General features: G+C 40.8%; 1 protein-coding gene across 2 annotated transcripts in view; it reads left to right on the top strand.

The window, feature by feature from the left end:
- The window catches only part of PLAC8L1 (PLAC8 like 1), a 20,730-nt gene extending 7,797 nt beyond the window's left edge, over positions 1-12,933 (top strand). For both annotated transcript variants that reach the window (XM_029941429.1, XM_029941430.1), the window contains 2 exons: positions 11,416-11,552; positions 12,688-12,933. In XM_029941429.1, the coding sequence (XP_029797289.1) occupies positions 11,416-11,552; positions 12,688-12,828 (278 nt within the window). In that variant the 3' untranslated portion in view covers positions 12,829-12,933. The remainder of the gene's footprint in view (positions 1-11,415; positions 11,553-12,687) is intronic.
- The last annotated feature ends 1,790 nt before the right edge of the window (positions 12,934-14,723 follow it).

Here is a 14,723-nt window from a genome sequence, read left to right as displayed (position 1 = left end):
GGTCCATGTCCCTATTCAGCCAAGAGTCTTGCTGAGGCTAAAGTTCTCCCACCATGATTTGGTGCTCTGGTCATCCAGCCTTGAGCCCTTTACTCTCTGCCTTGGCCCCACAGAGGAGAGACTTCCCTGTATAAAACCTTGCCCTCCATCCCTCTCCCTTTGCCTTTCTGACCCAGAGCTCAGCAGGCTTCTTCATGCCACTCCTACCTTGTGGACTTCTGACCAGATAATGATGGCAGCCATTCTCTGATTCTCTCAGCATTATTCCTTGTTCTCTTCTAGATACTCAGACTTTGGCTGTCCCCCAGTCTGAGGCACAGAGAAGGTAGAATAGCCATGTGGATATGTGGAGACATAGCATTGAGTTGGAAAGTGGACCATTTTTCTTTCCTAGATTGTAGGTTGTGGGTGGGGGACCACCAGTGCATTTTCAAATAGAACAAAGCCACAAATATACTGTATTGGTGAGGAGAACATGTTTCTATCAGATAGACCTTGCCAGATACAGATCTTAACTCTGTCTCTTACTGGCTATTTGACCTTGGACAAATTCTCTAGATCTTCACATTGCCACCTCTAAAGTGAGGATAGTAAAAGTGCTCACCTCAGGGGTTAAGATTAACACATAATGGTGGGAGCCTATTAACACTGGCTTAGAACTTAACTGAATCAGAGTTTTTTGGGTTGCATGCTATACGAAGTTGAATAGTCCTCTCAAAATTCATGTCTACCTATAACTTCTGAATGTGACCTTATTTGGAAATAGGGTCTCTGCAATGTAGTCTATTTAAAAAGAGGATGGTTGATTAGGGTGGATCCTAATCCAATGACTGATATTCTCATAGGAAGCAGGAAATTTGGACACAAACAGTCAGAAGAGAAAGCGAGGGGAATATGGAGGCAGAGATCGGAATAATGCATCCACAAGCCAACAAATGCCAACGATTGCTAGCATCACTGAAAGCTTGGAGAGAGTCATGAAACAGACTCTTCCTCTGAACTTCTGGAGAGAGTTAATTCTGCTAACATCTTGATTTCATACTTTCAGCCTCAAGAATTCTTCAGTGAGAGAATAATTTTTTCAAAAAAATTTTATTAATGTTTATTTATTTTTGAAGGAGAGAGAGGCAGAGTGTGAGTGGGGGAGGGGCAGAGAGAGATGGAGACACAGAATCTGAAGCAGGCTCCAGGCTCTGAGCTGTCAGCACAGAGACTGACGTGAGGCTCGAACCCACAGACAGCGAGATCATGACCTGAGCCAAAGTCAGACGCCCAACCTACTGAGCCACCCAGACACCCCAAGAATGATTAAAAAAATTTTTTTTAAATTTAAATTCCAGTTAGCTAACATACAGTGTAATATTAGTTTCCTGTGTACCATACAGTGATCTAACAATTCCATACATCACCCAGTGCTCATCACAATTGCATTTCTTAATCCTGTCACCTTGTTTACTCATCCCCCCCACCTACCTCCCCTCTGGTAACCATCAGTTTGTGAGACAATAATTTTTACCTCTTAAAGATGCCCCATTTGTGGTATTTTGTGATGGCAGTCCTAGGAAACTAATATTCAAACACTGGACTTCATTAGAAGGCTTTGGGGTAGCTCACAAAATCAAAAAATCGACTAAAAGCTAAGCTCAGAACAGACAAGCTGCATTACCAGGAGCTAGCCAACAGTCTGGTTAACCCCAAACATGTTTATCCCTTTGAGAATAAAAGGGATAAAAATGTTCTCTCTGAGAATTGATGGAGCAGATGGAGTTGGATTTGCCGGGCTTAGGTCATTCGGAAGGGCAGTCCGATCGGTTTTGCCCACGGTAATGAAGGGATAACTTACCAAAATTACTACCGGGGTGCTGTTATCAGGAAATGCCCAACAAATACACAATGCACTTAGTGAATCGTAGGTATTAATACTGTCGTTACTGTAAGTTGTTACTGTCCTCTGCCATGTTGGGAGCAAAGAGTAGAGTCAGGAGACTTCAACTGGCTGGTGCACAATGGTTCTACTCAATCCCAAGAGCGCCTAAAAAGTTAGCTAAAAAATGACCATCTTCACCATGTCCTTTGCTTTAAATGTTGCTTCACTGCTTACCTCTGTTCCCCACCCCCATTAATGTTCCTGAGGAGCTTTTGTCTGTCCATTTGAGAGCCCATTCTGGGAGTAAGGGAGAAGGGAGAAAATGTGGAGAAATAGAATATTCTTTACACTTGGCATGATCCATGGAGAAGAGGCCCAGGATATACTGTCCAAGGTGCTCTTGAATGTTCTGTGTTTCAGTTGTTATTCCCCGGATGGGCCTCCATTTTATGACTGCTCAGTGTGTCTCTAAGCTGACTATCTCAGAAGAAAACTTAAGGATAATATCACTTTCAGCCCCCGTTTTCTGCACTGTAACTCCCAGGACACCGGTGGAGTAAGTGTGCTGTGGATCCTGGGTTTCTTTCCTTCATTGTTATAAAGGGCTCCTTGATTCACAAAATTCCACTTCGAGCAAACCACTGTGAAAATCACTGTGACAAACTTGGGAACAAAAAGGAGAGCTGCTTTCCATGACTTTGTCCCTGCCAGATTCCCGTCCTGGGAGAGTTTTCCACTGAACATTGAGAATTATTGCTACAATTTGTCACCCGTTAAACAAAGGGTACATTATGAACAGCAACAATTTCAATTTCTTTGTGACATTTTCCTTCTTCATTTTATTGAAGTTACATTTTTTTTTTTTTAAATTGCCTCCCTCTTCCCACCTTGGCGCTTTTATCTGAATTCACAGTGCACTGTGGTTGCCAAATGGGTGCTTCTGCCTCCTTGGAGTTGGGGTTTCTGAAAGCTCAGCTGTGAAGATAAAGCTGAGGGGAAATATGTGGCTGCTAAGTGGCATCGTGAGTAAAAGGCAAGGTGTCCCAGCTTTGGGAATGTTTGTGATGCTGCCCCAGAGAAGGTTTACACGGAGGGTGGAATCAACATTGGTTTGTCATTCAACCATATTGACTGAGTTCCTAACTGTGTACAGCCAGATGGTGGGTGTTACAGACGTTAATAGTGAATAAGAGATGTAGATAGACAATAAGCATATAAGTCAATAAACAAAAGCATTGCAGTTATGGTAAGTGCCATGAAGAAAATAAATAGGGTGCTGTGGAAGGAAACCATAGGGAGAGGGGTCAAGGATGGCCTCTTTGAGGAACTGACTTAAGCTGACTCCTGAAAGATGGGAAGAAAGCAGCCACTCAGAGAAGCTCCCTGGGAAGGGCATCATAAGCACTAGCGGGTAAAGAGCTTGGTGTGACTGGTAATTATCAGATGGCTAAGATGGGGAGAATGAAGAGAGCCAGGATTTTCTGTGGCCTTTGAGAAGAGGAAGAAGGCTCTGAAAAGCCCTCAGCCTGGGATTTGTGTCCCTGAACTGTATCTTGGGTAAACTGTATACTCCCTGAAGGCAGGGACCACTGTTGTCTTGCTTACCACTCTGGGGCTCAGCAGAGCACCTGGCCCACAGGAGGCACTTAGAACTATTTCCTGGACATCCCATCGATGAATGAATCTTAACCTGTATTCTCACTCGATTCTTGCCCTTCATTGAAAGAATCATAAATCCTCTGAGTTGGAAGGGCCATTGGAGTCAGCTGCTCTGGCTTCTCACCTGCTTGGTTAAATCTCTTCTGCACGATGCCTGGCAAGGAGAACCTGACAGCCTTGGCTTCCTGAACATTTCCAGGAAGGAAGAAGGGCTTCTCTCCTTTGAGCCAACTCAGTGCTTTGAAAGAAAAAAAGAAAGAAAGAAAGAAAAAAAAGAAGATTTTGAATAGGTTTGCCTGCACATGATGCAAAATTCAAAAGTACCCACGCCTTTGGTATATTTGCCATCTGTCCACCCAGTTTCCCCTAGAGGCACCTGCTCTTACCTGAGTCCAGGTAGAGTCTATATACTTGTAAAGGTATAAATTAATTTTAAATGAAAATAGATTAATCTTTTTATTATAAAGCTATCATAAAAACACACAAGGCTTATACATGAAAAAACAGGATCCTGTAATTGCAGCTGCCAGAGATAATCATTGCTAATATTTTGGTATCTGTCTTTCCAGAAGTTTTGCTCAACATGTATGTATCTAATTTCCACAAATAGTAGAATTGTAAACACATGCTGTTCTGCACCTTTGTTTTAATTTAACAGTATATCCTGGGGATCAGACCATATCGGCACTTTTGGAGCTAATATTTTAAATTGCTGCATAGATTCCCTTGTATGAATGTACCATGATTTATTTACCCAGAAATCCCTATTGGTGCACCTTCATGTGGCTTCTTGCTATTCACATCAATGCTCCATGAATGTCTTCGTACAGATGTCATTTTTGCACCAGTGTGAGTTTACCTGTTGGATAATTGCTAAGAAATAAGCCTGCTGGTCAAACAGTATGTCCCATTTAAAATTTTGATAGATGCTGCCAACTGGATCTGCATTTGGAAGTTGTACTAATTTCCACTCCCGCCCACAGGGTATGAGTGAGCCCCATTTCTTTTCTGAGCATCTCTTACTGTTAGATGGTTCTGACTTTTTGTAATAATTGATCTGAACTATGTCTCGCTGCAGCTTCCTCCCACCTTCCCTACTTTTTGCTCTTTGAGGCTCTGCGTTCTGGTTTTGTGTAGGCTTTTTCTTTTTATCTTGCCTCCCCTGTGAGTTAGAAGGATGAATAATGAACCACATTTCATGCATGAGGGTGGAGCTCATCTCAGAGGACAAGCCAGGAACATTTAGGCTGTCGGTGCTTACATAACCACCAGGTCTTTGGGTGTAATGTAAGAGGAAGAGGCCAAATTTAGGGTTCAAATCCCCTTTTGAGCCTGAGCTCCTTTAAAAAATATATATAAAATAATATATATTTGCATATATGTTTATACACAACATGTTGATTGTGTTCATCTTGTAACAAAATGGAACATTACAGAACAGGAAAACATGTGTCCTCTTTTTTGTTAAATCCATTTGGAGGGTTTCCTTCCAGATATTTTTCTATGTTTGTATGTGTATCCATTAGTGGTTTATACTATTGTTTTATAACTCTTTAAACAAAGCATAAATAGTATTGCATTGTATATATCATAATGCACTTTGATTTTTAAAATATTTTATTTAATTTTTGAGACAGAGAGAGACAGAGCAGGAACAGGGGAGGGTCAGAGAAAGAGGGAGACACAGAATCCAAGGCAGGCTCAGGCTCTGAGCTGTCAGCACAGAGCCCGACATGGGACTCGAACCCACGAACTGCAGAATCATGACCAGAGCCAAAGTCAGCTCAACTCACTGAACCACCTGGGCTCCCCAGTTTTTACTTTTTTTAACTCAAAATATGTCTTAGAGATTTAACTTTGTTGGTACCTAATCTTCCACTGCACTCTAATTATTCCAGAGTAGGATTTACACCATCCTGGCTTATTTACACTCTCATCTATTAGTGTACATTTAAGATTTAAATTTCAAGCTACAAATAAGGCTGCAGTGGACATTCCTGTGTTCCCTCTAGATGTGCCTGTGTAAATGTTACTCCAGGGTGCATCCTCCTAAGTGGCATGACAAGATCATTGCCTTCTGAAGTGGCTGTGCCAGCGCCCCTTCCAGTGGGTACCTGTTTCTCTATGGTTCCCAGCAATTTAAAAGTTAAAAAATTTAGGAAAATTTTGGCATGCTTATGGGTTTCCAATTGTCTTAGTATGCATTTCATTGATGACTACCAACAATGAGTAGTTTTCATGTCTGTTATTGGCTGTTTGTGTTTCCCTCATATCCTGCACCCATTTTTTTCTTTTTCTTCCTTCCTTCCTTCCTTCCTTCCTTCCTTCCTTCCTTCCTTCCTTCCTTTCTCTTTTCCTTCCTTCCTTTCTTTCTCTTTTCCTTCCTTCCTTCCTTCCTTCCTTCCTTCCTTCCTTCCTTCCTTCCTTCCTTCCTTCCTTCCTTCCTTCCTTCTTTTCTCTTCTCTTTTTTTCTTTTCTTTTCTTTTCTTTTCTTTTCTTTTCTTTTCTTTTCTTTTCTTTTCTCTTTCCTTTTCTTCTCTTCTCTTCTCTTCTCTTCTCTTCTCTTCTCTTCTCTTCTCTTTTCTTTTCTTTTCTCTCATCCTGTATCTATTGATCTATAGGAGTTCTTTGCATGTTCTGGATACTTACCCTTGGCCTGTGATGTATGTTGCAAAATTTTCTCCTACAGACTGTGGGACAGGGTTCCGTCTTCCCACTCTTGCTCCTTCCTCTCGAGGTGTGAGCCAAGGGTGTTTGTCTCACTCACTCTGTCACTCTGGAGCAGTATCATGTGACAAAAAGGAACTTTCCTAAAGTTGTATGATGTAAGAGTGTCCCACAGGAATAAATACAAAGTAAGTGGTAGTAAGGATACTGTCTTGGAGCAATAACCATTATGGCATACTAAATACACAAAACATGAGAACATATGGTATTATGTGTAGTAGTTAAAACCTTGGGGCCAGACTACCTGAGTTCAAATCTGGCCTCTGTCCTGTCCTTTTTTTTTTTTAAGTTTATTAATTTATTTTGACATACACACACACATCTAGAGAGAGAGAGAGAGAGAGAGAGAGAGAGAGCGAGCAAGCATGAGCAAGGGAGAAATATAGAGGAAGAGAGCAAATCCTGAGCAGGTTCTGTGCTGTCGTCATGGAGCCCACTGTGGGGCTCCACCTGAGATCATGATCTGAGCAGAAATACAGAGTTGAATGCTTAGCTGTGCACCCACCTGCCCCTGCCTATTCCTAATAAATGTATGAACTGGGTGAATTACATTTTTTTCTTTTCAAATTTTTAAATTCTAGTTAGTTAACATACAGTGCAATACTGGTTTCAGGAGTAGAATTCAGTGATTCGTCACTTAAAACACCCAGTGCTCATCCCAACAGATTCGCCCATCAGCCATCTAGCCCCTCTCTCACCCACTTCCCTCCATCAACCCTAGTTTGTCCTCTAACATTAGGAATCTCTTGGTTTGTTTCCCCTCTCTTTTTTTCCCTCCCTTATGTTCATCTTCTTTGTTTCTTAAATTCCACATATGAATGAAATCATATGGTATTTGTCTTTTTCTTATTTTGTTTAGCCTAATACACTCTTGCTCCATCCATATTGTTGCAAATGGCCCAGATTTCATTCTTTTTGATGGCTAAGTAATTCCATTGTGTGTATGTATGTGTGTGCATGTGTGTATATATATCTATCTATATATAGCACATCTTTATCCATTCATCAGTTGATGGACATTTGGACTCCTTCCATGGTTTGGCTATGGTTGATAGTGCTGCTGTAAACATTGGGATCCATGTACTCCTTTGAATCTGTATCTTGTATCCTTTGGGTAAATACCTAGTAATGCAATTGTTGGATTATAGAGTAGTTCTATTTTTAACTTTATGAGGAGCCTCCACACTTCTCTAGAGTGACTACACTAGTTTATATTCCCACCAAGAATTCACAAGGGTTCCTCTTTCTCTGCATCTTCACCAACACCTGTTGTTTCTCGTGTTATTAATTTTAGCCATTCTGACAGGTGTGAGGGGTATTTCATCATGGTTTTGATTTGCATTTTCCTGAGGATGAGGGATGCTGAGCATCTCTTCATGTGTCTTTAAGGCGTCTGGATGTCTTCTTTGGAAAAGTGGCTATTCATGTCCTCTGCCTATTTCTTCACTGGATTATTTGTTTGGTGGGGGTGGGTGGGTGTTGAGTTTGATAAGTTCTACAGACTTTGGATACTAACCCTTTATTAGGTATTTCATTTGCAAATATCCTCTCTCATCCTATAGGCTGCTTTTTAGTTTTGTTGAGTGTTTCCTTTGCTGTGCAGAAACTTTTTATCTTGATGAAGTCCCAATGGTTCATCTTTACTTTTGTTTCCCTTGCTTCTGGCAACATGCCTAGTAAGAAGTTGCTCTGGCCAACGTCAGAGAGGTTGCTGCCTGTGTTCTTCTCTAGGATTTTGATAGTTTCTTATCTCACAGTTAGGCCTTTAATTCATTTTAAATTTATTTTTGTACACGGTATAGGACAGGGGTCCAGTTTCATTCCTCTGCATTTGTTGTCCAGTTTTCCTAGTACAATTTGTTGAACAGACAGTCTTTTTCCCATTGGATATTCTTCCCTGCTTTGTTGAAGGTAAGCTGACCATATAGCTATAAGTCCACTTCTGGGTTTTCTATTCTGTTCCACTGATCTGTGTTTTGGTTTTGTAGTAGTACCATTCTATCTTGTTGACTACAGTTTTGTGATATAGCTTGAAGTCCAGAATCATGATGTATCCAGTTTTGCTTTTGTTTCTCAAGATTGCTCTGGGTATATGGGGTCTTTTGTGGTTCCACACAAATTTTAGGATTTTTTGTTTCTAGCTTTATGAAAAACGCTGGTGGTATTGCATGGATGTGTAGATTTCTTTGGATAGTATCGACATTTTAACAGTATTTGTTTTTCCAACCCATGAACATGGAATGTTTTTCCATTTCTTTGTGTCCTCTTCACTTTCTTTTATAAGTGTTCTATAGTTTTCAGAGTACAGATCTTTTCATCTCTTTGGTTAGACTTATTCCTCGATATCTTAAGGTTTTTGGTACATTTGTAAATGGGATCGATTTTTTGGTTTATCTTTCTGCTGCTTCATTATTGGTGTGTAGAAATGCAAATGATTTCTGTATGTTGAATTTTATATCCTGCGACTTTGCTGAATTCATGAATTAGTTCAAGCAATATTTTGGTGAAGTCTTTTCAGGTGTTCTATATACAGTAACATATCATCTGCAAATAGTGAAAGTTTGACTTCTTTTTTGCCAGTTTGGATGCCTTTTATTTCTTTCTGTTGTCTGATTGCTGAGGCTAAGACTTCCAGTATAATGTTAAATAGTACTGGAGAGAGCGGATGTTGCTGTCTTTGCCCCGACCATGATCATGGAGGAAAGGCTCCAGTTTTTCACCATTGAGGATATTAGCTGTGGGTCTTTCATATATGGCCTTTTTGATGTTGAGGTGTGTTCCATCTTTCCTTACTTTGTTGAGGGTTTTTATCAATGCTGTATTTTGTCAGATGCTTTTTCTGCATCTATTGACAGGATTATATGGTTCTTATCCTTTTTTTTTATTAATATGGTATATAATTATTGATTGATTTGTGAATATTAAACCATGTGGGTGAATTACTTAAGTCCTCTGGCCATCAGTTTGCTTATCCATTAAAATGGATATAATAAGAGAATCTATATTATAGTATTATTGTGAGGATTAAGTAAGTTAATGAATACAAAGTATTTTTAGCAAGGCTTGGCACATGGTGAAATATAATATTAGCTATTACATAATAAGAATTTGGCTTTCATATTTTCTTTTTTAATTAAAAATTTTTTTGTGCTTTTTATTTATTTTTGAGAGACAGTGCGAGCAGGGGAGGGTCAGAGAGAGAGGAAGATACAGAATCGGAAGCAGGCTCCAGGCTCTGAGCTAGCTGTCAGCACAGAACCCAACACAGGACTTGACCCCACTAACCTTGAGATCATGACCTGAGCTGAAGCTGGACACTTAACCGACTGAGCCACCTAGGCGCCCCTTTCATATTGTTTTCGATTATATATGACTTCTGTACCGAGGTAATTGAATGTGTGTTTTGTTGTGTTGTCTTCAGCATTGAATACTGTATCCTAATGAACATTTAGATAATTGTGTGATGGAAAGGATTAAAAATAAAAATAACAGCATGTATTTTTTAAAAAGACATAATGGTCATAAAGATAAGATATAGGTGTTCCAATGGACAAAACAACTTCTTTACAATATATTTACTGAGGATAGTGGGCATTTCTCTTTGCCAATTAAAATGGTACAGCTTGGGCAATTGTGTAAACACAATTTATTGTTCTCTTAGCTTACCAGCTTTATAATTATACATTTTGATTAATTTTTTATTTGCAGGCATTTATACCATTTCATAATCCATGCATAAAATGAGATTTGATAGATTTTTTTTTATGTGCCATTGATTTCCAAGTCTCCTAGTTCAGGGTTGCATACAATGTGACCGCTGTGAACTCACGGTAAGTTTACTGGGCCATCTGTCCTCTGAGCTGTTCATACCAGAGGTCAGTGCTCGGTGGGGCCCTCTGATCTTGCTGGGAGTAATGATTTTTTAAAAATTATTTATTTTGAGAGAGAGAGAGAGAGAGCGAACGAGCACACATGTGCAAGCTGGGGTGGAGCAGAGAGAGGGAGAGAATCCCAAGCAGGTTCCACACTTTCAGCACAGAGCCCAGTGCAGGGCCATGAGATCATGATCTGAGCAAAACCAAGAGTCAGATACATAACTGACTGAGCCACCCAGGTGCCTCTGTACATTTTCTTACATATAAATTATGTCTGAATAACATTTATTGAATATATGCTTTAAAGGTTATGGCTAGCTTTTTGGTATTTAATTGTTTACTATTATTACTACTATTTTTTGCTGTTTCATAGTTCTAGTTATTTGTGTTCTTCAAGGTCATCCTCTTGTGTGATGCTGGATGACATAACATCTTAACTGTATATCAGGGATTCTTAACCTGCAGTTTGCTGATAGCTTTCAGCAGATCCTTGGACCCCGCAAAACTGAACACATGATTTTCCATGTCCAGGTATCTTTCTTTTCCCTTGAGGAGTGACTTCCCAGTTACCACCATATTCTCAAAAGGGTCTGTGACCCAAAAGATATTTAAAACAGAAACTCTGCATTAGATGTTTCATGCAGAATATGTAGGAAACAGTATCAGGAGTTAAAGATCAGTGGATGAATAAATGATAGACATTTTCCAGTTGATGCTAAAGGAACCAAGCCTCTAATAGTTTACAGATTAATACTGGCAGATGTCGGTGGCTCCATGAAACTAGCAAAAATTAGAGTAACCTCTGGCCTGAGAAATAGAATACAGTCCTGATGAGAATAGCAGACAGACACAGTGCCGCATAAAAGATCTTTCAATCACATTGATAGAAAAAGATGCCTGTTATTCAAAAGTATCCTATACTGGGTCTATTTTAAATATTGAAAATAGATGAACATAATAGAAGTAGCAGCTATGATTCAACTGTAAAAAATTATTTAATGCTTTTCTCTTGACAGGAAAAAACAATTACCATCGCGAACGCTAAGAGAATTGTATCAGGTTCAGTTTTGCCAGTGTTTAACAAAAGCAGACAATTTTGATGTGGCTCAGTTATGGCAATTTTCGTACATTGAATTTTGACAATTGGTTATTCATTCTCAGTCCCCAATTGCAGGGAGGCAGTGCAGCATTAATTTGAGGGCACAGGGTTGTAAATGCTCTTTGAGATGTGGAGTTGCTCTGAGCACTTCTGAGAACCTTGGTTTTCTTTTATGTGCTTATTGACAGGTTTCTGTGGTCTGTGTTGTCCAATGTGCCTTGAGTGTGACATCGCCAGGCATCATGGAGAGTGCCTGTGTTGGCCATTGTTACCTGGATCCACCTTTGCACTGAGAATTGGCACCAGAGAGAGACATAAAATACAGGTAAGTGTGTTTGAAAGTGCATGTGAACTTGGATCTATATAAGAATCTGGATGTCTTTCACACCTGTGAGTTCCAAAAAGAGAAAAAAAAGAAAAGAAAAGTCTGAATGAGGATGCTTAAAAACACCACACTTAGTGGAAGACTTTGGGAAAGGAAATGGAAGAAACTTCTGAGTTCATTCATTATGAGGATATATGTTACCAAAAATGCCACATTATGAAGGGTGTTTCCAAGGGGGTACCTATTATAATGCTGATTACAGGTCAATGGGCTACTTCTGTTTCTCTCTCTTACTGCATCAAGAGAAGATGACAGGTAGAATTGCACCCAAATTTGGAGGATATACTTGGGATGGTCTGACTTAAAATGAAGACTATGTGGCATATGCAGAATTCACTTAGGGGGTTCCTGGGGGCTGCTTCAAAGAGCCAAACAATCTCCAGGGCAGCTGAAATTGAGGCACAGTGAGAGATTGAGCACAGGCAGGTCAGACCTATCAAGATGTGGACAGTTACAGATAAAAAAAGACATCTTATACATTCATGTGGAATGATATCTAAAATATATTTTTAAGTGAAAAAAAAAGTACAAGGCACAGAAGTACGCAAGTATTTACATAAAAGGACTCTATATATACTTGTGTAGACACAGAATTTATCTGGAAATGTATATAAAAAACTGCCAACAACGGTTGCCTCCAGATAAGTTCATTGGGTGGCTGGGGACAGCTGTGGAGGAGGATGCTCTTTTTCTTTCCAATGCTTCCTTACTGTGAGAATTTTGAACCATATGCACTTAGTACCCACCTCAAAGAAGTAGATAATTATAAACATTAAGTCTAATAGAAAAAAAAAGACATTGACAGAGAAATCAGTGGCTTCAAGTACGATGTCTGTATCAGAAGCCCTAACTAAGGATCAGTCTCTGAGGTTCAAGGATTGATAAGTGGTTGAGGAGCTTGGCAGTTGGGTATCCTAGTGGACCAGTGTCCGTGGGCATGGATGTAGGGCATTGACTTGGTGGATCTTGGAAGCCATGGATGGGATAGGCTGTCAGGAAATATCGTAGAGGCCCCTGGGTAGTGGCCGTGAGCCTGTGTGATTGGGCCAGAACAGAGACCTGGGTCTCACCCTAGGGCACCCTGTGTGAGGACTGGCTGGTGGTGCACTGCTGTTGGCCCTGCTCCATCTGTCAGGTGGCCCGGGAACTCAAGATGAGGGCCTCCCAACTCTACGAAATCTATGCAGTTCCTTCAACCAAGGACAGCTTTATCTGACCAGGCAAGAAAGCCCCTACCCTCCTCTCAAACCCTTCTTAGGAGAGAGACTGTTCTTACGTTTTCACTGAAATAATACGAAAATAAAGGATTTCTCCCCTCCTATCTTTTCTGTTGTTCTTTCTTTACACACGCCTCCGGTGAAGTCTCTCTGCTGTTTGTCTGAATTCGCTCTCCCAGCCTCGCCACATAGGGCAGATTCTGGAGATGAGTCTGTGCCTTCCACACCCGCCTGGAGTTTGAGAAGGTGGCATTTCCCTCCAATTTCCTTCTACTGTCCTTTCATGGGAGGCTTTCTTATGCTCCCCCTTTCCCCAGAGCGCCAGTGGTGGGGCAGGAGGTGGTTAATCGTAGTTAGCACCTGGACTGGACACTAAGTATCACTAAAGCAGAGAAGCATTGTCCTTCCCCTTGTCCTGACTCCTTCAGTCCCCACAGTGCAAAGGAGACTGTCTCAAGTTGTTGCTGCTCATAAAACCTCCCCGCCACTGGCAAATCTTTGGCCTCAGGGTTGAAGCTTTAGGTGCGCAATGGAATTGTGTCTGCCCCATTTCCCCTCAGAAAGATATATTTGATTTCACTAATATGAGGTATTTGAGAAACTCAATAGACAATGATAGAAAAAAGAAGGAAAAAATAAGATAAAAACAGAGGGAGGGGTCTCTAAAAACCATTAAAGACTCTTAAATACAGAGAACGAACTGAGGGTTGCTGGAGGGGAGGTGGGTGATGAGATGGGCTAAATGGGTGATGGGCATTGAGGAGGGCACTTGTGATGAGCACTGGGTATCATATGTAAGTGATGAATCACTAAATTCTACTCCTGAAATTGTTAATATAACTATATGTTAATTAACTTGGATTAAAACAAAAAAGATCTGTAGAAGTCCTAACTCCTGATATCTGTGAATGAGACCTTATTTGGAAATAGGGTCTTGCAGAGGTAATTAAGATGAAGTCATTTGGATGGGCCCTCCTCCAGTATCACTGCTGTTCTCACAAGAAGAGGAGGAGACCAGCCCACATAGATGCACAGAGGGAAGCCTTCGCAGAGCTGAAGGCAGAGGAAGAGATTGGAGAGATGCAGCCACAGGACAAGGGATCCTGGGGGCGACAGGCAGTGAGAAGAGGCAGAGGAGGACCCTCCCCTACAGCTCCCTGACCACATCTTGATTTTGGGCCTTCACAACCCTGTGACAGGGAGTTTCAGTCGTTCTAAGCTACCCGTTTTGGGGCCCTTGGTTACCGTGCTCCTGGGAAGCTGCCACACCAGCTGTCTGCCAGTGCATGGCACACTCCTGCTTCTGTTAGGGCGGCAGCATGGAATAGAGCTGAAGAGTCTGGGTTCTGAAGCCCAGACTGCCTCCTGCATTTGCTAATTGTGTCGCAATGGGCAAGGTTTCTAATCTCTCTGTACCTCAGTGTCCTCATCTGTAAAGTAATGCTGACCTCATAGGGCTGTGAGGATTCTAACAAGTCATGACTCTTAGTGCTGTGCCTGGCAAGTCGCCAGGACTCCGTAAACATAAGCTGTTACACCTATTTAGATGCTACTTGAGATTCGTAGCAACTCATGCTAGTTTTCCATTTACAGTCGAGATATACAATTTTCCTTTCAATTAAATTTTAGATTAAAATTGAATCAATTAAATAATATTAAGTAAATAATAATATGGATGGTGGATGTGGCAAACATTTTGAAGGTGGCGAAGCACATTTTATTGACTACTTGTATATGTTTAGCGTGCTCTACATGGTTTAAGGCATTTGAACCTTACATCCCCCAAGAAGATGCTATTATAACTCCATTTTCCAGAAAAGGAACTGAGCCACAGAGAGGTTGAGTAACTTGCCCAAGACCACAGACAGGCTAGGTGACCAGCAGTTTAGGTTCT

The sequence above is a fragment of the Suricata suricatta genome, chromosome 6 (assembly GCF_006229205.1).
Source record: "Suricata suricatta isolate VVHF042 chromosome 6, meerkat_22Aug2017_6uvM2_HiC, whole genome shotgun sequence".
In the NCBI taxonomy this organism is placed as follows: domain Eukaryota; kingdom Metazoa; phylum Chordata; class Mammalia; order Carnivora; family Herpestidae; genus Suricata; species Suricata suricatta.
Note: the sequence above shows the minus strand (reverse complement) of the source record. Positions and strands in the feature narration are given on the sequence as shown.